Source organism: Coloeus monedula, assembly GCF_965178545.1.
Source record: "Coloeus monedula genome assembly, chromosome: Z".
Taxonomy (NCBI): Eukaryota; Metazoa; Chordata; class Aves; order Passeriformes; family Corvidae; genus Coloeus; species Coloeus monedula.
Window position 1 is genome coordinate 57,672,116 of NC_138822.1, and position 25,757 is coordinate 57,697,872.

A 25,757-nucleotide genomic window follows, 5' to 3' on the forward strand; every position below is an offset into this window, starting at 1 on the left:
AGGCACTTGTGAACAGCCTGCTCTGTTGCCTGCTGCACACTTTTATTTCTGTACCGGACTTAAAACGAAACAAAATCAGTCCCTTGCCACTTGTGCTTAAGGGCACTTGATTTCTTTGCTCTTCAAACATGCCCTCGACATGGAGTCCCTGGTGTTGATGTCCTTGGTGGTTCCAACCTGTTCCTCATGGATGTGCCAAAGCAGATGGAACTTTAGCGGAGCTGAAGACTGGGGGGAAAAAGAATCAGAACCTAGAACTAATCCCAAAAGTGTTCCACTGTGCCTCCCTTTTCTCCCACCTGGAGATCAAAGCCGCCCAGGGAGTCCAAACCCACTTTGTGGGTGTTGGGAAGGAGCCCCGTTCCTATGTCAAGGGCCAACAGCTCTGACAGGAGCCTGCAGAAAGCACCACTTCCTCCTGCTCACGGTGAATTTCTGTGTATTTTTATTTATATATGTATTTATCAAGAAATCAGGAATTCTGAGAAAGCTGGGTGTCACGCCCGTGACGTTTTATGGTATTCAAGCACTGCCGACTGCTGCGCTATAATATTTTTAAGAGCCAAGAGGGAAATTTCACAAACTCAAAACTGCAGGCAATTTCAGTTAAGGTCCTTGTGCCCTTTTGTGCAGTCATTTCTTTTGTGAGTAGTAATTGCCATTTCTGCTTTTAACTGTTCGTCTCTAAGGAGAATTAAGTGGCCTTCCTGGTACCCCAGAGCCCCCTTATTACTACCTCCCCACCCTTTAATTTAGGATGGCGTGTGCAGATGCACTGCAGCCCTCCTACAGAAGAGATGGGACCTCATACACAGGTATTTCAGGACTGGTGAACTTACTGTGTGCTTTTACCTGGGCACAATAAATTTCAGTGATTTATGTCTTGGTCTTCCAGCTGCCTCCCTGCACGGTGGCACTCCACAGGTTAGATCTGGTCTTGGTCAAGTACGATGCAACTTTGAAATCCAAAGGAAAAGGGGCAAAAAACCTGTAGTAGGGAGTAGATGAGGTCGTGATGGCCTTCACAGAGGATTGCCAACAGGTAAAGAAAGGGAGACTGGGCACTGGAAGGGCCTGCCCAGAGAGGTGGTGGAGTCACTGGCGCAGGAGGTGTTAAGGAAAAAGACTGGATGTGGCACTCAGTGCCATCGTCTGGGTGACAAGGTGGTGCTGGGTCACAGGTTGGACCTGACGATCTCAAAGCTCTTTTCCAACCCTGACTGTGTATTCTGCATGTGTTTTTTTAAACATTAGATTCAATTTTTATGTGCCAATGTTTGCAGGTTTCTTATTATTTCTAGGCTCTCTTCTGCCTGACAGCAGCAATGAGACACCAGCAGCAATAAATGAAAAGCCAGAAATGGCACAGTGCGTCCTTAAAAACTTTATTGGAGTGGCACGGTGCAGACTGCAAAGTACAGTCACGAGTCTAAATATCCCCAACTTCAGTCCCCACACCACCCCTGCCTGCAGACCCCGGGCTCTGCTGCTGGTGGCTGCCCCTTGCCAGCCTACGGCCGAGCTGTGCACATGCCAGGATGTGCAAAAGGATGTTCTGCAGGGCAGGGAGGCAGAGGAAAACCCACAGAGGTGGTGGCAGCCCAGGGCTGCGGCAGCTGACCCGTGAGAGGCGCCTGGCCGTGCCTGTCCTTGCAGGGAACAGGAGATAATGGGGCTTTGCTCCCTGCAGCATCACCTGCAGCCCCATCCCTGCATCCCCTGCTGGAGTGCCAGGAACAGGAGGACTAGAAACAGTGCAAAATAAGATAAAAAGGAGCCCTCCCATGGACCTGAACTTTGATCGCTGCTGAGGCTCGTGCGCCTCATTTCTTTCCCCACCCTGTGTGTTGGTAGCTGTTACACTTGTTACTTGTCCAGTCCAGGAGACTCCTGAAATTACGAGATAACAGTACAGATATAATTGGAAATAATGGTAATTAAAAAAAAAAAAAACCAAGTCCTGCCCTAGTGTGTTTTACCTACGGCTAAAGGCAGCATCCCAAATACCTGCTTAATGTCCAGACGTGCTGGAAGAAGCGGCTAATCCCCAGTTTCTCACTCTTTAGCTACCCCACAGCTGGCCTGCAGCTCCCCACCAGGAACTGGCCTGAGCAAGAGGGTGCACAGCTCAGCTGATGGTAACTAAAGCTCACTATATTCCAGAATACTTAGGCATTCACTGCAACGTTAAAAAATGCTAGCACATATGAACTCTTCAGAGATTTACAGGCACTATGTGGCGATTACGTGCAAAAGTCTGCAGATTTTTTTTTTTTCTGGTTTGTTTGGGTTTTTTTTTTGGCATAGCTCTTCATTGATGCAATATATTTCCTGCAAATAGAAAGCATTCTTTCCCCCTGAACGCTGAAGGGAATTACAAAGAAAGTCAGACTATGTGAGTCTTAATAAACTGAATTGCTGGGGGAAAGAAACAAACCACCTGAGTCTACTACTGGGAAAAAAAGAAAAGATGAGAAAAAGTCCAGCAAGTATCACTGTACAAAAACCACCCAGAATAACTATGTGCTTTTGGCAATCAGCTTTTGTTCTTCAGGAATAATCATCCACCCACAGAAAGAAGACATTTTACACGATGCACCAGGATCCTGGGGGGAAGAAGACAAAACAAAACAAAACAAAAGCTCAGAGTGCTCCTCTTCTCTAAATTGGAAATAAAACTCACAACATGAATCTGGGAAGAATTATGGGAAACTAAACCTCTAGTCAGGCCCTGCTCCAGATGGGTCCAGAGCAGAGGTAATGAATGACACAAGCTCACTATCCTAAAGATCAAAACCCCGAGCTGAGATGTGCTTGGTCCTCATTACCCTGTGAAAATGTCTTGGAGGAGCAGCACCTCACAACTTGGAAAGCTTGGAATCCACAGCCTAAAGGACTGTAGCTACATGAAGTAGTTCTTTAAAGACCGAATGGATAAAGGGTGTGAAGAAAGGTCTTTTCTGCCTGGGAACACTGAAGTGCAAAGCCATCCCAAGCATTGTGTCTTAACAGCAGCTCTAACTACGGTTTGGTTCAAGGACTGCCAGCAAAACTCAGCTTTAGTTCACAAGTGCGAATTGTCCTTGTGGTCGCCCAGGGAACAGGGAAGAAGAAATCTCACCTGGTAAGGTTAATGTTTAGCTTGCTTTCTGCTTCTCAGATTTGCTGCTGGAGGACTGTCCCTTTGCCTAAAGAGAAAATGAAACAGTGAGAAGCTAAAACCTAAATCAGGCAGTGACAAGACACTCGTCAGAATCACAGCTCAGGCATAAATACAATCTGCACTTGAAATACAGGAAGTTCAGCAAAAGTATGTGACTTCTGTTGTGTACAAATATTTTCACCTTTTCACCATCAACTGCTTTCTTTCAGACAGAGTGAGCTGTGCTTGACCTCGTCATTCCCTGTTCCTCAACACCCTTTTACCCACACCAGTGATCAGCTTACAACATCCTCCTGAAGAGGAGATAAAGACAGTCCTCAACTTTACACTGGGAATTGCAAGTCAGTTCTGTGGCCACATAAAAGGCACCTGTGGTGATTTAATAATAACAACAACAGGAAATCCCATAACTGGCATGTAAAATGTAGAATTCCCAGAGCAAATGTAATCATCTGATTCAGGCATCTACTGCAAATACCCTCTGTGAGAGCAACATGATGGAACAAGTTTCACCCTAACCTCTATCAATTTTCTGTACTTAGAGATAACAAAAGCCAAGCAACCCTTTTTATCTTATTCCCACCCCCCTTTTTTTTTGAAATTAGAAACAGCTGCCTGCCTTTCCCCACCATGTTCATTCTGCATATTTATGAAAGTATGTAGGTCTTCATTCATTTAAAAAAATAATTTATGATAATAACTTGGGAACCTGGCTGTGGTTGTAGGAGTAATTTGGGGAGGCTGCTACTCAGAACTGTCAAGAAATGAGAGAAGTGGTGGGGATCCTGTCTGAGGCAGCTATAGGCACGCAAAGTCGGACTCTTAGAACAACAAATCTGGGAAGGAGAAGCTTTTGGAGCATGCACTGAGCCCCCCTCAGAGGACCACACTCTGTCTGAAAGACACGTATGTTTATTTCCTTTGAAACAGACAGGGGCCTTTCTCCTATGTGCGTGTTTACAAAAATGCATCAAGTTCAATCTATTGATGTAAAACTCTCCCCAGAATAACAACCCTACAACATGAATCCAAAATCCAGCTGCCCCTCTCGTGTGACTGTCCATACTATAATAAATGTGTTTATACCGTTTTAGGGTCTCTGAGCTTTCCTTTGTCCTTTGAGCTTGGTTTAGTGGTCGTAGCTTCCTTCCCACTTTTGTCCTACACTCCAAAGAAAAAAAATAATTACAGTTACAAGGAGAATAGAGCACTGATTGCTCCTACTCTGGTATCTGCCAAAACACAATCTTCTGAACGTGGCTGGCAGCCAACACAGGCTGTGCTGACTGGAGACTCTGCATGAGAAAAACCTGGTAGAGATGGGCAGATTCTGTATTGACTACAGAGCAGTAATGCTGCAGCAGCAGACTTAGTTCACAAGCAGACGAAGCAGCACTTGAAACACCAGAGGCCCTGTCTTCAGCTGCCTGAGGGTTCTGCAGTGGCCAGAAGAGCTGTTTGGAATCACAGCTCTTTCCTCCCAGGAATTACAGCTGATTTGAACGTCAGTTTCAAAGCTGCTGCTCCTTTTCTCACTGCAAAACCTCCCCAGTCCATTCCTTCTGCTTTCTTCTTGTTACTCTGTTTTCCCTAACACCTCTAAAAGTCTTTGCTCCTCTCTCCTCCTCTCTCCACAAAACCCTCTTGAACTGTGTCTCAGCTCCAGCCTACAACCACTCCTACACAATTCCTCCTTTCACTGAGGAAAGGCTTCTCTGCCTCTCTGCAGTTTTTGGACATTAAAAACTGTCACCACCTTTCTCTCCTCAACTTCCTTCTCCAAGCCTGTCTAAAAGGTTCTAATTACCACAAACCTTCCTGCTTCCAAGTATTTAATACACAGCGAAACGCATCCAGCCTCCACTGCAGTAGTGAGACAATCCCTGCATCTTGACAGGCTTCCTGTAAACCTGAACAGAGCTACTGCAAAGAACAGTGAGGAGTGAAAAACTCTTTATTTTGCAGGTCATTAGTAGAAAATGTCCTACCTTTGAGTGTTGGGGTGTAGCAGGGGCCTTTGCACAAGTATCAAAGTCACCTGATAAGGCATCAATAGCTGCACTGTCATCCACAGGTTTCTGCAACAATTTTAATTTTGAAGTCACAAAATATGCAACCCAACTTCCCACAGTCAAACTAATGGTTCAGGAATTTGTCTGCTTTAATTAATTATCCCTTTCTTAAGGAAAAACACACCTGAACTGTACCATTTTTACACATATAGCAGAGATGTCTATTTGAGGTTTCCAAGAGGCATGATTTCCTGAACATTCATAATGCAGCTGTACATAAAAACTCCAGTTATTGTGAAGAGTTACTCTTCACCAAAGTTTTACTGTCCACACTGTTCCTACTGCCTCCTGCATTTATGAGTATTGCAATGAATAACCCCTTAAGCCTACAGTGACAAAACTTTGAAACAAAATCAGAGCCCAGAGCACGAAAAAACCCACAGAGTTAAGTATCATGAATATGAAAAAAATCCTCGGTAAACCCCCATCATAAATGTTACCTTCTGTCCTTCGTGCTTCACATCATCCTTTGATGTTGGCTTTGCTGGTTTACTCTTGGGAAAAAAAAAAAAGCACATCCTCATTTTGAACTGGCCAGATTAGTTTTAAAATACAAGTATTTACATATGGCATTACTGGGTATTCACAGATTTCCAAGCAAGCTGCACCATTCTGAACAGATTTCTTTAGTAGTTCAAAGTGATTAATTTGTTCAGAATGCCCAGCTGAAAAAGAGAAATAAAAACCCAAAACCAAAACAAACCAACAATGAAACTACTTTTTTTTTTGCTTTTGCTTTTTGACTTATAAGCATGCAAGGATAGAGCTACTCTCACTGCAGGATATTCCCATGTTTTACCCTAATACATAGATACAGTACAGTCACTCACTTATTCAACCTGTAATTTCAAAAAAGACAGACTGGCTCAGACAGACTCAAATCTCCACTTGCGAATAAAAACTAGGGAAGTTTTTCCTTACCTGCTCACCTGACTCCAGAAGTTTTAGACAGTCAGGTGGGATTGTTTCATCTCTCTCTCCAAGTTTGTCTCTGTGTTCAGATTTAGCCTTTTCCTGAAAGTATTTAATTTTTTAACAACTTTAATACCCCATGTTAGAAATATTAGCAATGAACAATTCCGGGGGCTTATCAAACTTAGGACAGACAGCCTTTTCCACTTCAAAATTTTAAACCTACTGGGAAAATCCCCATTTATTAATTTCACTATGAAGCGTGTTTTATGCCTGGAAGTTTTAAGAACTGCGTTTGTTTTTCAACTTATGCTGCTCTGATTTTTCGCAGCACACCAGGAACATGCCACAGAGAACATCACAAGGAGGTTTTCCAGCACACTGCTGAAGAACATTTTTGTCTTTGTTAATGGAGACATTTTAGGGATCTCTTTTTTTCTGGGGTTTTTTTTTGTTTGTTTGTTTGGGGTTTTTTTGGTTTTTTTCCCAGCTAAGATTCCAGCCTAAACTTACTGATAGGCAGCATATGGTGGTTTTGTTTTTCCCCAGTAATGTACTTTACTGTAGCTTACAGTACAATTTACAAGTAGAAATTATAATTTATTACTACTATTATGCAGAAATTAATTTTCTTATTAGCAGAAGGGCCTTGATAGGATTTTATGAAAGACTAAATGAAGACAAAACCAGCAGAAACAAGGAAGTTTAACTATGTGACTGATTAAGTGAACTTGATATGTGTGGTTATAAAAGTCAAAGCTTGACAAAAAGAGGGCCAGAAAATCAATTTTAGAAACTGAGGCCCAAAAAGACACCTGAAAAATTGTGAGAATAATGGCAATGAAAGGCACTGAGCTAAAATTATTTCAAATCTTTGGTAACATTTCAACACTTGCCTCCAAGTGGCTAAAGTATATTAACCAAATCAACATTTTTCACAGAACACACAAGTAACCCAGATGACTGAAGAGTAGCTGATATACCTACACATAAGAACATGCATTTTTTTCCAATAACCTTACTCTTAGAACATCTAAAATCCCCCATTTCATATACTCCAGATTCTGGGGGTTTTGGTGGGGCTTTTTTGTTGGTTACGTTTATTCCCTCCCACCCCTCCTTCTGCCCAAATTGCTCAAGTTTCAGAATGTCTTTTGTTACCTTTACTTTATCAACAACTGGTTTGTTCTCATCAGGGTCAGGTTCCCTCTGTCCCAGGGAGTCAGACAGGAGATCCACTGCTTCATCCATCTCTTTTTCTCCCTAACAAAATAGAAACACATTTGTGAAAGCACATCTGCTGCAAAAACTATGTAATTCATCAATCTAATATATAAGTACTGGTTAATGAACTGTACAACTTGAGTGAACAAAGAGCTCTCCCTTTGTAATTGCAGTGTAAGCGTAATAGCTGGGGAAAAGACAGAATATTTATACCTGCAGAAAACATAATTTCAAGAAGGGCTTATGGAATTTATTTTAATGATTTTGGTTTTTTATAAATAAGCCTATCTGCTGTAATGAGAACAGATCTATGAAATGATTGGCAATTGTTTGGCAATGATTATTTGGCAATTGCCATTCGTTTTGCAATTTTATCCAAAACCTGGATAGAAAAAAAATCCCTTAAAAGCAACACAGGTGGGATGAGCTTTGTATTCCCCTTCCGAACAAGGCTGGGAGCACCAGGGGAAGATCCCTCTAGCTGGATAAAAATGCGTGAACAACGCTGCCATGAACACCAGGAAGGAGAGCTCCCCTGGCATTCAAAGGGGATCATGGTGCTGCCTGTGGAACTCTGTTGAAAATGGAGTGTCCCCTCATTCTTTTCTTCTTCCTCCCCCCCCTTTTTTTTTCACCCCCAGGGGAACATTTTCCTTCTCTGCAGTAGCCGTTTTAGCAATAAACTATTAAATTTTGCAACAGTCCACACTGGTAAAACTGTCCGGATCACGCTGCTGCCTCTCCTCACTATTCAGCCCCTTGTTTTGAGGTAAGGACCTACAGAAGTTTCTTACTGAGGTAGAAGCTGCAGGGGCTGCTGAGTGCACTGAGGAAACCATAGCAGCAGAGATCACATCCGAGGAACTCGCAGGCTTGGCACCCTCCTTGTCTTTCTGGAAGAATGAGACACACAGGGGGACCCACAGGAAAACGCTCATCAGACTCCACACATCCAAAACACAGCGCTCACACAGGTAATTTCTAGGACTTCGTTTTTCCTGAGGAGCTTTGTTTATTTCAGATTGAAACACGCTCCCACATACACACTGTGCAACCATTCCTCATCTCAGTTTGTTGTTCTGGGTTAAAGCCCACCACAGCTGAATTTTTAACAGGTTTAACATGATTCCAACAGGACTAAGATTTCACCAAGCCCATCTAATATTCCCAAAACACACTTTTAAAAACCTCAGCTGCAAAGCACTGCTTATGCAAGTAAGTGGTAAAAAGACAGGCCACCTAACTTAACTAGGATTTTTTTGTTTGTTTGTTAAAGTCCTCCTCTCCTATTAACTTATTGCAAGAAGTATTTTAAGTTTTCAGTTACTGGATTTCATTTAAGGAACTTTACATAAGGGAAACATACAAAATGTCAAGATTATTCAAACAACTTGAAAATAAAACCATCTTTCAGAAATCAATTATACTCACCTTTAGTACAGTTGATGTAGGTAATGGTGCAGCTGGTGACGGGGAACAGGAAAATCCTTCTGTCAAACCCTCTAAAAGATCCTTTTCACTCATAGGCTGCCATTGAAAAGAAAAAAAAGAAGATTTTAAGTCTCTTCACCTCTTAAAAAGTAAGCAGGCAACACAGCCCATTTTTAAACTGAACAGTGGGTAACCCTGCTGACATTTGGTAAGTCATGAATGAAACAGCTATTTGAAATAGTCACTTTTTTTACCTGTGACTTCTCTTCTGGTTTTGGTAGGAGTGGTTTTCCATCTTTATCCTACAAAGAAAAAAATCTCTTGAATTAAACCAAGCAGTCCTTAAATGGCCATGCAATACAAGCACTCTGGGAACACTCACTGAGCAACCAAAAGTGTTACAAGGGACAGGGATATGAGCAGCAGCCTCTACAGCATCTACTGCTGCTTCTCAAGATGCCACTTAAAACATCCAGGTCCTTGGGGGTTTTTTTAACAGCTTTAACCAATCATAGTTTATTTAGTTCTAAAATACCAGAAGCTACTGAAAGACTCCAGCATACTAATCTCAGAATTATTAATCTGCAGGCACCTGCACCTAAAACAGTTCTATGCCCATGCAGGCATCCAATAGATAGATGCCAGACTATTTGTGAGAACTACAAACCAGAATTTCTAGATACTATAAAAATGGATGAACCAAAACATCAATGTTTCAAAACAAAATGGGAGTCTTAGTTTCATCCATGTGTTCTGAGGAACAGGAATGAAGAGGAAGCAAGACTAAGACAGCACATTAAATAAATTACTTTGGCTTCTGTTAAGCTGTACTCTGGAGGAACTGTTTCTTCTTCTTTGCCCAGTTTTTTGTGTTGCTCCTTTTTGGTTTTCTCCTGTGAAGGCAAAATAGGAATCACGGTAAGAAAAACAACTACCAACAGAAATGCACACGAGCAAGCCTTTCAGCCTTCAGTCTTCTGATTCAAACTGGTCTTTCTCATTCAATCTAACCACCAGATACAAATCCCATGAAAATTAAAAGAAAGCATTTTCTCTTGAGAAAGCCTTCACTCCTCTGCCTGATTCTTCCTCTGCGCATCACAAGAGGCCCTACCTATTTCAGTAGCGTTAGCAGAGGTAAATGGATAGACAAGGGTGGACCGAAATCAAAAATACCTCTGTGTCTTAATCCTTGACATTTTTGGAAATCCACTCAACAGCTGCCGGGCCTACATGCAAAAGAGGGCTGAACAGAGAAATCAGTGGCCCACTTCAAAGATTATTACCCCCATACAAGTTATGCTGGAAAAAGGCCAGTTAAGAAAAGGGACTAAAGCCAACTTTGGGAACTTTTGCCTGACAGAATTCCGGCCACCAGAAGGGCTGCTTTCTGACTTCAGCTTCTGGTTTCTGACTCCAGCCAGTTCCATCTGGTTTAGGGTGGCACATGGGGGCATTCAGACTGTGCCTATGAACAGCACTCCCTTAGACAAGATTTCAGTGACTTACTTATGGCTCCCTATTTAAATATATAAACCCCCAAAGTTTTGTGCATAATTCCTATTTTAAACCCCTCATCACAGATTTGGTTCCTTCAGAAAAAGGACCATACTGTGTGCTACCCCTGATGGGCACCTCAATTCTGCTTCAGTTCAGCAGAAAGACATGATAAAAACGCAGTTTTCATAAACTGACTGAACTACTGCACTGCAATAGTCAGATTTATTAGGAAAGTGTACTCACTGTGTTGAAATCCTACTAGTACTTCCTAAGCAGAACAGAAGTGGTTTCAACAGTACATTTTGTTTTTTAAAAAAGTGAAAACACAATGTCTACATTGTTTGTGACCTGAGGAAATGGACTAACGCTGAAGGTAATTACATCAACAGTCTATTTTTTGAGGTCTGATTTTTTTTTCTCTACCTTAACTTTGTCCACAACAGGCTTTTTTTCATCTGGATCAGGCTCTGTCTTTCCTAAGCTACCGGACAAGGCTTCCAGTGCTTCATCTGCTACAGGACCAACCTGCATGGGAGTTGATACAGCAAAAAACCCCAATTTTTAGTTTGATGAAACCCGTTTTTTGTCTTTCTCTGCAGCCCCTAGTAGGTTCACAAACAGCATCTCCTTTAGGGCAGTAAGAGCTAGAGGAGACCACAAGAACTGTCAGTTTGGCTTCCTCTTTGAGGAAGGTCACTGACCATTTGTTTTGTGCTTGACTCGGCTTTTTTTTTCTTTTTTGGTGAACCCCTCAGCCATTGTGGGTTACCACTACAGAGGAAGAACATGCAATACTGAAATGACCACCGTGACACCGTGCTCTGCCATTCCATATGTGATACACGGAGTTGTGCTTTAGCTCCAGCTGAAGGGGCTTCCACTACTTACTGAAGACATGGGAGTTGCAGACTGCACAGTGCAAGCTGTGGCACGAGGGACCACTTTGTCCTCAGCGGGTTTTGCAGGCACAGAACCTGACGGCTTCTGAAACAGAACAATTTACTCCGTATTTTACTGAATATGCTTAGAAAACACAAAATGCGCCTGTTAAACGGCTTTTTTCCCCTTCTTTTTTTCTAAATACAGTACTAAGTGACAAAGAAAAGTCTAAATTTAAAGGCAGAAGATTCTCAATGAAGAGCTGAGTGACAATACTGCATGTTCCACTAAAGGCAACAGGAAGGGTAAAACAGGAAGAGAAGAAAAAATGTTTTTCTTGAAAGAACAGTAGCACTACCCAGTCTTAGCAAAACTGTCAGTGTCAGCTTCTCCAGTGACCCAGAAAGACATACTTTGGATATGTTGCAGGGCTTTGGTGCTTTGGGTTGTACTGCAGGCTGTGCAGGGCAGGCAAAGTCCTTTGAAAATTCATCAACAAGATCAGATTCACTCAGAGGCTGCAACAACAGGGAAAAAAAAAGAGACATATGTGGCACAGGTGACTCACTGCCTCTTTTTAATTTACTTTTTCAAGAACTGTATTTCAGCTACTCATAACGCAGGAAAACATCTGTAGCCTACACTGAAATAACCTTTCACAATTACGTGCAACAAAACAGCATTAATTTTGCAGTGCATAAAATCAAAGAAAAACCGCACTTCAGAATAAGTTTGTTTCTTTGTTATCATAAGTCAATGTAAGGTAGAGCACTGTGCATATAAAACATAACACAGAGAACCAGATATACACTGTTTAAGACATGGCTACTGAAAAGGAAAATATGGCCTCTTAATTAGGAAGAAAATGCTAATATTTACTAGCAGAACTAGAGTTGCTTGAAAGTTCCCTTAGCCTGCCCTCTGACTGCTGACACCCAGTGGTTTTCACTGTGCATGTTTCGGTGAGTAAAAATGCAGTTTTAGTTTCCTTCTGTGTGTGATCTACTACAATCTACTGACACTATGTGAACTAGGCCTCCACAGTCCATATATCTCTATATGTGTATACCTGAAGCTCCTGGGATCCTCCAAATTACTCTTCACAGCTAAATGTTTAAATCTTTGCTAGCAGTGATGGCCATTCACTTGCTGCATGGAACTTAACAGCTTAAGGACAGACTCATAATGCATAAAATGACATTTCTGAGAGAGAAATCCCTCCCTTATTCCCTTCCCCTAATTCTTTACAAAATGTCTCAACACATAAGGCCCCACTTTTCATAATGCCTGAAATCCTCCTTCAGACACTAAATAAAAAAAGGCATTTAGGTAGTAACTTTTATTCACAAAAGTAATGCCATGGCATGTGCTTAAGACTATGCAGAGTGAAGGTCCAAAAAAATCAGACAAACTCTAGCTGAAATCCTGAAGGAAGGCTTTCATCTGCAATCACAGAAGAACTGTAAGCAGCTGATGGTTTCTAGCTATCAACACAGCTTTCCCCACTTTGCTGATTTTAGTTTCACTGATCTAAGTATCAGCAGTGATTCCAAAGAAATACTGGCACACACATCTTCCTCAAAACCACCTTCTTTAAATTACCCTGAAGAGGTGCTCAGAAAAATACTGCAACACATGTCTGATATTCCCATGGTTCTCCTACAGAACAAGGATTTGATTATATTTGTGCCTCCCATGAAGGGAAGTGGACGAGCATGGGAATACCTGTTTTTCTACTAACCACTTAATGATCCTTTGGCACAAGATCTCAGGATTCGGAGTTTGTGTTCTGCCCTGGTTTTGTGCAGGACTTCAGCCCAACTGTGAACCAACCTCCCTTAGCTTATGCCATGTTCTCTTCTAGAGCTCTTCTACTTTTTTGTGTGTGCCATCTCTTTTGTGCTCCCTGTGGAACAGGCTTATCTCCTCAAGGTTATCTCCTGGCAGCAGGGCCTAGTTCCCCCAGAGCAGAGCTGCTCTCTTTTTCTCCTCATGACATGCCTGGCAGGAGTTCCCTTCTGTGCACCTCTCAAACATCCACCAATCAAGATAATTCCATGTCTGAGACCTGACATAAAAATTTTTAGAGACCAAAAGTCTTTTTTCCATCACTGCCTTTGCATTCCTCCCCTCCACACTTTAACCCTAAATAGTAGGAATTACTTCATGTTTCTGATCAGAGGGCACTGTGTCATTCTCACTCAGACTGGTCCTGACCTTCACACTCGTTTCAGGAGAGCAGAGATTTCCTGTGCTTTTCCAGTTTTTGGCAGCACTCCTCAACTCACAGTATTTCCAAAGTGGAGCCCTCAGTTTCTTCAACGCACAGTTCCTTTGCTTTCTTCCTGTGCCTTTAAAATTAATCTTTGCTACTCTCTCTTTCAATATTTTAATCCTCTCTTGCCCTTTCCAGGCCACGATGGATACTCTTTGCAAAGTCCAGATTGTTCTTTCTGATTAGGAAAATGTCCACAGCAGCTTTTTTTCCTTCTTTCCAGTAACTTTCCTTTATATTTGATCCCTAGTGAGAGGAAACTGTCAAGAAAACAAAAGATTTTCCTGCTTCACCTCTCTGTGTCCTTAACAGCTCCAACAGACCTCTACAGAATACCTTACAGTAACTCCCCCCACACACTTTCTTTGAGCCAGCACTAATTTTTGTAACTCTCTCCTGGTCTTGGAACTCTCTAAACCTTTTCCTTATATGATCTCTTCATTCACAGACAATGAATTTCAATAAAACCAACTTCCACTTGGTGCTTCTGACCAGCAGGTTTTGTGCAAGGAAGTAAAACACACAAGCAGACCAAGAGACTTACATCATGGCACAGAGAGAAGTGATGACAGAGAGGGAGAAAACAGGATATCTAGCCACACTCCTACAATATTGTCACTTTTCTAACCTTTGGTTTTTCTTCAGGCTTCAGCAATATTGGTTTTCCGTCTTTATCCTAGAAGGAAATTAAGTATTATTGACATTTTTCTGTTGTTACAAGAAGTGCCATATTCAATAATCACCAGCAAAATAATGTGAAGTAAATTACATACACGAGAATTAATCAGTGACAGGAATTCCCCTAAATGGGGAATTTTTACATGGCCAGGTAAGTAGATCAAAAAAGCAAATGTGATGTCAGCACAATACAAGTGTTCTACTGCTGTTTTGGCTGACTTTTAACCAATCTCCATCACTTTCGGTGACAATCAGAAAAAAAAAAAAATTAAAGAGAGTGCAATTTTCCCACCATTTTACATCAGTGTTCCAAGGTTATGTTACAAAGTGATACTGAAGAGTACTCCTGCAAAGGGATGGATTTTACAGCACTGAGATTTAATGTCAGAAACAAGAAATGCCACTCTTGGAGAAGGAATGGGTGACTTGGCAAGGTAAGATCTCTGCCCAGAATGCTTGGAAGAAACAATAAATCCCATAAAGGAAGAGGAGATCAGAGGTACGGAAATCACCAAGGAGAAAGACATTGATGAAGTATTAGCTTGGCTTGTTTTCCCCATGTTCTTTCTCTCTGTAATGAAAGAGAAGTGTCAGGCACAGAGCCCTACCTACAAAGCAGTGGAGGCATGAAAAACTTACCAACTCTGGCGTTAACCTGTAGTCTGGAGGTATTGTGCCATGACGTTCTCCAGCCTTTTGTTCCTTTTTCTCTTTGGCTTTTGCCTTAAAAAGAAAGAACATTAAAAAAAAAAATCACTTACAGAAATTAAAATAAAAACTCCAAGTGCACAACCTTGCCATCAGGATTCTTCCCCCTACTGCGTGCAGAAGGACTGGCATCAGGTGAAATTATTCCACGTAACAACATACTAAAACCCCTCCAATTATTCCTGTCAAACATCTGTGGTAAAATCATAATGGGTTAGGATTCAACACCATATGTGAATATGGCTTCATTATTTTAAATCCTAAAGAATTTTAGACAGCATTCAGAGCTCTATCTTTGTGGCAGGCACTTTTAGAATTTTTGTGTGTATCAAATCCTCTTGCATTTTTTTCTTGAATTTCAGCACTCTGATTACACAAGCCAGAATTCTGTATCTTTTTCCATTACTGGCACCAAAAAAAAAGTTTTTAGTTCTCTGTGCTTCCTTCATGAAGAAATGAATCCACTAAGTTATCTGAAGGCACAGACTGACTAAATCTGCAACACGAGAAGCTCTTTTTTTGTCAAAATTTAGCTCAGCAGCAGAAGATTTTTTTACTATTTCCCTGTCATTTGTTTGCTCTGAGCTGTAAGTGAAGACAGGAAAAAACCTGCTCTAACTATGGTTACAGGCAGAGTGTGCAAAACTAAACCAAAAAGTTAAAGCTTAACATGCAAACACAGGATTGCTGTTTTAATTCTATCTGTTGAGGAAAAACAAAACTTGCAAAAGACAGTGAAAGGCAAGACTCAAATTAGAAAGATAATGGAGTTTGATGTAAAAAGGACCACACACACTAAAAGTCAATTAGAAGTCAAACAGCAAATATGTGCAAAATGAAAGCTTGCTATAAAATGTACAGAGTGCTGGGGGAAAAAAAAAAAAACAAAAAAGAGCTACATCTACCAGTGAATGTGTATATACATGTATGTTTGCCTGTAAAAGCAAACAAATTATATGCTTGTAATTTTCCAGACCACTTTACTATGTTCTACTCTACCTGTATCCACTCGGGATTCTTAATTTTCTCATTTTCCTAATCAGTGAAGACTCACACATTCCTTATGCCCTTAATAAGAAAGTCTTGCTATTTTACACATTTGTCCATTGTCTAGCAAAGAGAACTCAGGATTCCACAGCCAGAACCGGGAAGCCGGGGTAAAAAAGGAGCGAGGTGTTACCTCTGACACCTCTACAACCGGGGTAGGATCTTCTTCAGGTTCAGGTTCAGGTCCTCCAAGAGTATCAAGAAGAGCATCCATTGCATCGTCTTTAATTTCCTGTATTTAAGAAAACGTGAGAACGATTTTGTTATTTCTTTAAACTGACAGGGTTTTTTCACCTTTTTATGCTGTATATGAAGAAAACAGCCAGCACCAGATTGGTCATTTTGGTTTGCCTTTACCCAATTTCCTTAACACCAAATTACGTGCTAAGAATTAGCACAGTTTTAGTCAAGACATGGGGCTCTTCTTAAAGAGAGAAGAAAAAAACACAGGAAGTAAAAAACTGCCCAAACCCCCCCAGTGTCACAGTGACATGTAACACAATTCTCATATGCTCTGACATGGCAAACCCAAAAAGTGCATGGTCACACTTGCTCTATTCAGAGGGGAAAAAAAAGAAGGTTCATAAAACATGAGTAAATTACATCATATACAAGTTTTAAATGCAGATCACAGAGCTAAGATGTTTTTCCTACTAATATTTCTACTGTACTGCCTCTATTGAGAAGAATCACAGTTATTCCACAAAAGAATCCAGAAGGAAAATCATCTGATCTCTAATACAGTGGACTCTGAGCAATGGTAGTTCTTGTTATCCCTGTATTTTCTATCATAAAAGAGGATTTACAACTGAAAATGAGAATGATTAGCATCTTTACAAGACCAAGAGCACATAATAATGGCATATGCCTGTAAATTTTAATTTTAACTTAACTAGTGAAAGAATGACTATGTGTACCTCTTTTGTTTTTGTTTTCTTCTCCTTAGGAGGAACTGAGGTCTTAACTGAACTTGCTGCTTGTGCTTGCACAATTTCTCCCTCTTTGTTTGGCTTCTACGAGTGAGATGAAATTACACACGAATTTGCAAAAATAGAAAAGAAGCAGGAAATTTTATCATTTTAAAATGAAATATTATGATAACAGTGTCAATTTTTCCTCACAATAAATGCATGCAATGGCAGGGAAGGTGTCAATACCTCTGTCAGACTCGTCTTCTTCTCCTGAGCAGAAGCAGTACTGCAGGTGAAGTCAGATGACAGGGCCTCTGCAAGCTCATCATCTGTCATTGGCTTCTGAGCAAGGAATTGCAAACCAAGTTATGACCACGAGAAAGTTCAAATATCACAGGTCAAACTCAGTTTACAGCCTCAGTCTGTCCCACGATTACTCACACAGTGACCTCATTGGCACAAGTTCCTGACACAGCAAAAAATAAAGGTGCTTGCCCCCACTGCTTGATTCTTGTCTCAGATAAGCTTTTATTTTTAGCAACTCAAACTTCCCAACCAGCAAAACCTAGTTGGCTGACAGGAATCTCTGGCCAAGCGTAGAAATGCAAGTGGTTTTTGCTGAAGGCATTACAGAGAGATTCCTCCTTGCACAGTATTTTTTCCCTTTGTTATTCATATGCCCAATATTTCAGTAAGTATTTATTTGACTTGTTTCAGCTTCGGTGTCCTGAAAATTCCTGCATCTTTACTAAAAACATCTGTGCCAAGCTCTATTTAGTTTTATCAGTAGCTAGGTTATCTGGCCTCCCACATCCCCCTCCCACTGCCTGGGACTTTTGCAGAACAGGCAACATTTATATTTTCCTAGGAATCCAGTGATAACTGGGTTGTTTTCACCTGGGCTACTCTCACCTGACAATATATTAAAAAAAAAAAAGCCTTACTTCATCTTGCTCATTTGCTTTTGGTGGGACCACATCTTTGCCATATCCTTTGCTCTAAAATGAGAATTAATTTTGCAGTAAATGGAAAGCAGAAAAATCCAATATGACAGAAAACACACATGAAGAATGTGTTTTTTAACTCACTGACCTTCAACAGTTTTACATACTCTGGAGGGAGACTACCGTCACGTTTTCCCAATTCTTCCAAGTATCTTGAATATATGTCTTCCTGTGAAAATAATGCACATATTAATGTTTGTGTACTGTTCTTTACTGAAAGAAATTTCTGATAGAGCTACCTACAATGACACTGCCAGAAAGAAAAGGCTAAGATTGGCTAGGACACTGTATAGTGTCTTTCAGTACCTATTGTCATGCACACACCTCTGCACCAGCTTCAGCAGTGCTCATCATCCAGCAGAACTCCACAAATCCATTCCCAGATTACTAATTTAAGACATGTCACTGTCTCAGACTGTAGGACGTATTGCTGTACCCAGACTGCTTTTTAAATATTTATAAATTTTTGTCATGTTTTACTGAGCCACTGAAGCTGTAATCCTAATCCTTCTTAGGTGACTCTCCCATTCAGACCCAGTGTTATGCATTCTTCAGCAAATTCCCAGAACTCTGTCATTTCTATATTAACAAAACCAACATTAAAATGTTACTGTGCACACTCTGTTTTAACTCTCAGCAGATCACAGCTACAAGTCCTGAGCAAACGCAGTAATGAGCAACTACAGATGTAATTTAGGGATGGATCTTCTAAGAAATAAGAATGTGAAGTGTAAAATACCGTAATTTCCGGGCCAGTGTAAACAGGAGTGGTAGGCACATCTTCCTCAGGCCCACCAAGGGTATCTATTAGGCTGTCAAGTGCTGACTCATCCATACCAGGCTAAAAAAATAAGCAAACCATTATAGAAATTACCAAGGTGTACACAGGGGAAAAAAAAAAAAAAATCTGAATCATCTGGTGAATCTGTAGAAGACTCCTATAAACCAAATCAAAAGCTTTCTTTCAGCAGGGCATGCACTTGCCAAATTTTTCAGCGAGAATTGTTCTAAACTCAATTCTCCAGTATCATTAACAAGGCATTTTCTATTTGTGTATCAGTTGATACATATATATATTCAAAAATAACCAAAGACAGAGAGTAATTAATTTTAAACTTGTGTAATTTTAAGCTAGCTTCTAAAGAAATCTCATTTGACAAAGCAGAAATGACACACCACTGGTTTTTCACCTTTTCTTTCAGATGGTGCTTCACCATCATAAATAACGAGGATGTCTCAATACTTCAGCAGTTACCCATTTATTTTTTTTTCTGAAACTGAAGTCTTTCAGAGAGAGAAGCACCCTCTGAGACATTATTACAAGGGAAGCCTTTGTCTAAGGCTATGTCTACCAACCTCAGTACTTGATTTATCAGCAGCAGCAACCACACTAGGACCAGCTGTGCCTGTTCCAGCAGCTGCACCAGTCACTGTGGACATCTCCTTGGACTTTTGCTGGAGCAAAATAAAAGAGAAAAATTAAGGGATGGTTTACTGAAATGTTAAAAGAGAGACAAAAACACCCAACGCTGAGGCTGTGTACATTTTTTTAATCAGCAGCTGTGGCTGGTGCACCTGAGCAGCACCCAGATGCTTGGGCAGAGTGAGCTACCACCATAAAAGCTATGCTTCCAGTATGATTCTGCTGTGGGAAAGAAAGCTTTCTATTTTAAGCACTCTACCTCCTTCTTTTTACTTTGCCAGTGAAAGGAATTTGCACAGCAAGAAAGACTTTGAGGCCCCTTCCAAGTCACTTTGGAAAGCTGTCATTTACTCCTGGTAGCTCTCAATGCACCATTACACTCCAACTGCAAAAGGTGCTCAAGTGGGTGGGATGAAAACTGCTGCAGGCAGAGAGGTGGAGGAGGAACACCACCACACAAAATGCAGACTTCTGCATTACTGACACTCCCATTTACAGCCAAAAATAAGGGTGTTGTAGTGGAGCTGCAGCAGGCCTTCGTGTTACCCTGGCCTTGTCACCAGACACATGCAGAACCAGGAGACCGAAACATCTACATCCTGATGCCACCACATGCTTTTCCTTCATATTTTTTCTCCATTTTCCCTGCGGAAATGACCCCTCCCCAACTTTTTTCCCCAACTTTCCTCACTTTAGTTTTTTCCAGAGCCTTCCTGCTGCATTTGGAGCCAACACTGCAGTGAGTGGGCAGGCAAAGAGCCTGACAAAGAACCAACGACAGCTGTGCAGCTACAAGGAACTTAAAAATAACCTCAGAGAAAAACAGAAGAGCCCCAAACACACAGGAACAGGCCTAAAACTGTGGTGGCTCTTCATGTTCTTTGCTTGGCCAACAGCTTATCTCCATAGTGATTTTTGGGGGCACAAAGGTCTCCCTTGACAATATTCAGCTAAAGAATCCATCTGAATGTGGATTCCTAACATCCCCTCAATAAAATAATAAAAATTGGCTTAAATAATAGAAATTGGTTGTTGCTTCTGTTATACCTTTGCTGTCTCTGTGGAGGTTGCTGGTGGAGGCTGCTCAGCCTGAGTTGTAGTTACTTTTCCTGTGTTATTTGGTTTGGAAGCTGCTGTCACAGTAGGTGTTGTTTGGTTTTTTCCCTGTGTAGAGATAAACAATTATCACTAGATATAGAGGGCTGGCTTTTTATTTTTTCAAACTATTTTTTTAAGCAAAAGACAGAAGAAAAATACCAGAAGAAACCCTCTGAATTAAGAAATTCAAAGAGAGAGAGAGAGAAATTACACAACTTACATCACTTGGTTCCTTTTGCTTTTCTTCAGACAGCTCTATATTCTGAGAGTCTGTTGGCTGTTATAAAATAAAAAACAGAGATAATTTACCATTTCCACCACTCAGTGCTATGGAACACGATCCATGCTAGTCCAAGTTAAGTACAAGACAGATCTAAAGATGGTTCATGGGACATTTCTTGGGCTGTCCCGAGTTTGTGCACAGGTATGTCACAGATCACACACCGGTTTCATATGACACAGAAATAGCCAGGAGTTCAGCCTCTTTCTTCAGAGCTAGTAAAAGGCCAAAGTACAGCAACTCTGCAGAGGTGAAAGGTATTTACCTTGTCTGACTGGGTGGTTTTTTCAGATCCTGCTTTGGTTGTTGTTGCAGACTGAAATATAAACGACATTTATTCAAAGATTAATATGCATGGTTATTTGCAGAGGATCAGACTATGTAAAGCAGAATATCAGACAGGTCCACACTTGCTGGCACACATGCTGTCTAACTACTATACACTAATCTTGCAGTTCACAACATCCTAACACAGGCTGCCAATGATTTAAGAGCACTCAAAGGCGTGCAAATGCCCACACACAAACTCATTCCTCACATGGGGGATTGAGAAGGGAAGAAGATGCTAAATACAGGGACCAGTTTGATAACAAACCCAAACTGCCACTACCAATTTCTGAAATAACCTCTAATGTTATTTAATGAATTATTTTTTACAAGTTTATTAATAAAGTAATTATAATTGTAAAGTAAGTAATTATAAAAATACACACAGTCCTGATGGAAAAGACATTAATTACTTAGATTCAACAGGACATACATGGGGTGGGATACGTTCAGGTAATACCCTTATACTACACAAAGCAGAAAATTTGTGTTTTTCTCTCCTCTGTAACCTCCTAATGCTCATATTTTACAACAGAGCTGAACAACCTGGCTAGGATAGTATGACATGACTGCACTTCCAGGGTTTACACATGAAAATCTTCTCCAGTCATGCCACAAAATCAGTTCCTGTGATTCACTCAGTCAAAGTACAGTAAGCAATAAATTTCTAGTAGTAAGAACTGAAACTGAAAAATTAAAGAATAGTTATATCTGGTAAGAAGACAAAAAACCACCCTCCTCACCATATTATTCTTAGTTTTTCTTGCTACTTCAGCTGCATTATGAGCAACACAGTAAGAGCCTTCCATCTGCCAAACATTCACTACCATTTAGAATCACCCAGCTTCCGTTTTCTGGCTGACCACACAGGGAAATTTGCTAAGTTTGTTTACCATTTGTTACGCAAGTATTCACACCCTCACACTGAACTGCAGACACTTGGCTGGGAAATCCTGAGCACACATTAAATGCAGATGCCTGGGCATAATCCTGGCAAAGGTCTCGAAGATGTGGACCAGGGTAAAGAACACACCTCCACACACAAGTGGGGAAATACTGATGGAGAGGGAGAACCAAAAATTCTCAAAGTGAGAAAAAGATATTTTAAAAAAACCCTTTCTTAAAAAAAATCATCACTTAACCTCTCAGGTTCCCAAGCCCTCCCCAAATTCCCTGCTTTTTATTTTGTCGTGATGCCTAATACCTGATTAAAGCACAGTCATTCTCAGGTTCAGTCATGCTTTATATGCTCCCACCAGTGTGTCCTTATTACATGACTACTGCTAATTCAAAGACACACACATCCATTTTTGTACCTGCACACTAAATAATCCTGTAATGAAAGGATAATCCTAAACTTTTCCAGTTTTTAAGACAAAATAAGGTTTTTCTGTAACATCTATTGTAGAGAGTCAATCAGTCATGGGATGTCCTTCAGCAACAAGATGCAAAAAAATGTAACAGAAGCGCAAGGATGAAGTTCAAAAAACACAGAGTTTGACTTTTCTTGCTCCGGGACTACTGCCTGCTCAGGATTGTAAGTACCCTGCTGTCAGAGCACAAATTCAGGTTTTTCTTATCTGCTTTTCAGAAGAAGACTAAACACACCTTGTTTTTGCAGGACAATAAAATATACTTGCACTTCTGCCCACACCCAACAACACCTGTACAGAACACTGAATACAAATTCTCAACCTGCCAAACCAGTTATGAAAAACTGCAAGTCTCCTTTTTTATACCAGTTATGAAAAACTGCAAGTCTCCTTTTTTATACTGTAAATATTATTTTACTGAATACTTTATGCACCTTCTGTGTAAGGTATGCATCATTCACTGTTCTTTCGTAACTTTTAAAATGTGCAGAATTGCCCATACTATAAATTTATGTTTGGCAGTGCTAAGAAAAAATGAACCCATATGGGCAAGGATTTGATTCAGGACTTTCACACAAAAGCATGCTGAGGCCACAATAAAACACGTGATTATAAACACCTGCTCACACACAGAGACACATCTATTTAAATACAGTTTTAGCAATTACAAAGCTCAAATCTAATTTAAAAAAAAAACAACCAAAAAAACCCCAGGCAAATCAAACCAACAATTTTTGTATGAGACCACCCATTCAGAGGAATTGTTCAGCCATCCTTTAAACAGAGTAAGCTGTGAGCAGCCACAGACTGAAGCCATGGCATCAGCTGGTGGCATGCACTGAATTCCTGTGGAGAAAAAGGTGTTCCACTTCCCCTTCAACTGCCTGCTTCCACCTGCACTGTGCCAGGATCTGAGAGCAGGCATTTTAAACTGACTGAAAAATGGTCTGGAAATGAAAAAGAATACTTTTACACTGGTTCCCTGGTTGCACGAACACGTGCAAAAGGAAGGCAGCTAAAGGGGACGTGTCAGGGACAGCGGCAGTGGCAGCACCCTGTTTTCCTCCTACCCTGCAAAATCCACTGGGTGCTGGCTCTACACTCTTGTCCTCCAAACTCTCCACCTAACACCGTGCTTTGCCCACAGAACAAGAAATTCCACATTCCTTCCTCTGCCACAGTGAACTCAGGGCTTTCTCAGAGAGGCACAACACTGCAGGTTCATTAGACACAAAGGATTAGACAGTTCATTAGACACAGAGAACTGAAAGCTGAAAAGAGGTCCAGAGCATGTTTAAGAGCACTGGCACACTAGAGAGACCTCAGGAAGGACAAATGAGATGTGGTTACAGCAGGCAATTGGGAAAGAATTTGCAAGAAATTTAGGACTAGAAATTGAAGTGACTCAGCAACCTCACTTCTTTTCAGAGAAGTCTACTGTCAAAAATGCAAATGACTTGTTTAATCCAGCAGGAAAAAGACATTAATAATGCAACAGACATTAAAAGAAAACATTAATTATGGTACACATGCAAATGCAGGCTACTGTTTCAAAGGGATTTGTGTTTACCAGTCTTACAGTGCTGAAGAATGCCTTTGCTACTCTATTTTTGGCTCATTTACCACATTCTTCTGAGAGTTGTTTTAAATTTCAAGTAGGGAAAGACAGTAGCTGTCTGGGTTAGACCATATGGAGAACCACAGCATTAATAAACACGACACAAACGAGTTTGCCCACAAACGCAACAGGGAGGTGAAACCAGAGGCTGGCAGATGACTTCATGTGTGAGTAATTATGATTGTACACAAATTAAAAATTTGTTTAATTGCCATTCAGCTTGTAGACGTATGTGTGCATGGAGGAAAAGGGTTTCAAAAGGCTGAGTGGAATGTAATGGCTAAATTCAAATGCAGAGATGGGAGACGCAGGCCAGAACGACCAGACACAAGAGGAAAAGGTTGTTGCAAAGAAACTTCCCATTTGATAAATGGAAAAAAAAAAAAACCACTGTGAAAGTGACCAAACCTCAACTCTGACTGTGCCAAAACACTCAAAAGCTGCCTGGCAGGGCCTCCAGCAGCGTTATTTACCTGCAGAGCTGGCTCTGCCTGCACCAGAGCACCTGCAGGGGCCTCTCCCACCCTCACCCCTCCAGGCATCCCTTTACTGGCATTTACACAAGGCGCAGGCAGCCTGAGCCTTCACCACCACACAAGTCCCTGCTGGCCTCCTTTGGCATCCAGTTTTTGTTGGTTTTGCTGTTATGACTGGAAAATGGAAGAGGCTGGGGGGGGGAGCACCATTAATCATTTGTTTAAACAACACAGGTAACTCCTGTTAGGCAACAGAGGTGTGACGGAGGACAATGACTCTCTCCTAACAAGCAAAGGACGTGACTGATGACACAGCCCTGATACTGAGGAAGCCCCAGCCATAAAACACGACAGAACTAGCATGAAGGGCAAAGGCAAGGGAGCTGTCAGACAGAGAAACAGAGGAGATTAACGAGAAGATGCAACTGCACATACAGAGAAAGCTGAAGCTCCTCCTGGATTTGCTGAGTATGTGAAAAATCATCACCAGGTAAATAACCCTGCAATCACACTGGGGGGAGCTATACCCAAGTCACAAAACGTGACAGCTAAAATTAAGCATTGCAATGAATTTTCTTTTTATTGCTGTCGTAAAAACCTCTGGGTGCTTTGAATAGCATTTTTTTAGGGTTTTTTTTTTTCTTTTGAAGAGGAAACTAAGCTACAGATAAGAAATACAGGTAAAGTTACTCAGTACCAAAGTGTTAAAAAGGAAATTCCATGTCTTCATACATGCAAGATTTTCTTCTGAAATTCTTACCCTGGTTTCAGATGGCTTCATAATTTGTGGTTTTGGTGCATCCACAGAAGGAGACTGCTTCTAAGAGAAAAAAACCCAACAACTTCACTTTTGTTATACATGCTTAGTATTAAGCAAGCATCAAGAATCTGAATTCACTTGTTATCCAGCTGAATAAAGAATAAATTATTTTTGAAAATTAGAGTTATTGTTTTAGGTTTTTTGCCTGGCCTGTATTTCGACAATATATACACACAGAATTTTGACAGTTTGATGATACCCACAGACCTTCTTTAAACATTATTTTTTCTCTTCTGACATGTACTCACAGCAAATTTTTCATCAAGTACCAAGACAAACCCAAATCCTGCTCTCACACTGAAGCATATGTACTTACTTTGCAGGATTCATCCACGCTTCTCTTTAAAATTCTTTAACAAAACCTGTGCCTTTCGATTTACTAGTTTGTTACAGAAAATATTTAATACTAAAGTAGGAAACTCAAATATGTTGTGTTAAAAAGGAGTAGCTAATACATAAGCAGCACATGTCCTCCCACTATTCCTACGTTATCACCTGACCTTTCTGGAACTCTACAAAGGACATATTCTGTTCTCCT

The 25,757-nt window shown here is 40.9% G+C and overlaps 1 protein-coding gene across 5 annotated transcripts in view; it reads right to left on the reverse strand.

Annotated features, from left to right (window-relative positions):
• Nucleotides 1-2,396: 2,396 nt before the first annotated feature.
• CAST (calpastatin) overlaps nucleotides 2,397-25,757 on the reverse strand; it is a 49,337-nt gene continuing 25,976 nt past the window's right edge. For 2 of the 5 annotated variants that reach the window (XM_082301337.1, XM_082301339.1), the window contains exons 4-30: nucleotides 25,160-25,219; nucleotides 20,871-20,921; nucleotides 20,546-20,602; nucleotides 20,275-20,391; nucleotides 19,161-19,259; nucleotides 18,544-18,645; nucleotides 17,893-17,973; nucleotides 17,745-17,798; nucleotides 17,047-17,142; nucleotides 16,807-16,902; nucleotides 16,023-16,121; nucleotides 14,774-14,857; nucleotides 14,085-14,132; nucleotides 11,595-11,699; nucleotides 11,191-11,286; nucleotides 10,726-10,827; nucleotides 9,612-9,695; nucleotides 9,057-9,104; nucleotides 8,803-8,898; nucleotides 8,166-8,264; nucleotides 7,309-7,410; nucleotides 6,157-6,249; nucleotides 5,676-5,729; nucleotides 5,152-5,241; nucleotides 4,250-4,329; nucleotides 3,122-3,188; nucleotides 2,397-2,606 (exon numbers count right to left, since the gene is read on the reverse strand). In XM_082301337.1, coding sequence (XP_082157463.1) covers nucleotides 3,131-3,188; nucleotides 4,250-4,329; nucleotides 5,152-5,241; nucleotides 5,676-5,729; nucleotides 6,157-6,249; nucleotides 7,309-7,410; nucleotides 8,166-8,264; nucleotides 8,803-8,898; nucleotides 9,057-9,104; nucleotides 9,612-9,695; nucleotides 10,726-10,827; nucleotides 11,191-11,286; nucleotides 11,595-11,699; nucleotides 14,085-14,132; nucleotides 14,774-14,857; nucleotides 16,023-16,121; nucleotides 16,807-16,902; nucleotides 17,047-17,142; nucleotides 17,745-17,798; nucleotides 17,893-17,973; nucleotides 18,544-18,645; nucleotides 19,161-19,259; nucleotides 20,275-20,391; nucleotides 20,546-20,602; nucleotides 20,871-20,921; nucleotides 25,160-25,219 — 2,151 coding nt within the window. In that variant the 3' untranslated portion in view covers nucleotides 2,397-2,606; nucleotides 3,122-3,130. The remainder of the gene's footprint in view (nucleotides 2,607-3,121; nucleotides 3,189-4,249; nucleotides 4,330-5,151; nucleotides 5,242-5,675; nucleotides 5,730-6,156; nucleotides 6,250-7,308; nucleotides 7,411-8,165; nucleotides 8,265-8,802; nucleotides 8,899-9,056; nucleotides 9,105-9,611; nucleotides 9,696-10,725; nucleotides 10,828-11,190; nucleotides 11,287-11,594; nucleotides 11,700-14,084; nucleotides 14,133-14,773; nucleotides 14,858-16,022; nucleotides 16,122-16,806; nucleotides 16,903-17,046; nucleotides 17,143-17,744; nucleotides 17,799-17,892; nucleotides 17,974-18,543; nucleotides 18,646-19,160; nucleotides 19,260-20,274; nucleotides 20,392-20,545; nucleotides 20,603-20,870; nucleotides 20,922-25,159; nucleotides 25,220-25,757) is intronic. The other 3 variants (XM_082301338.1, XM_082301341.1, XM_082301340.1) reach the window with 3 other exon arrangements.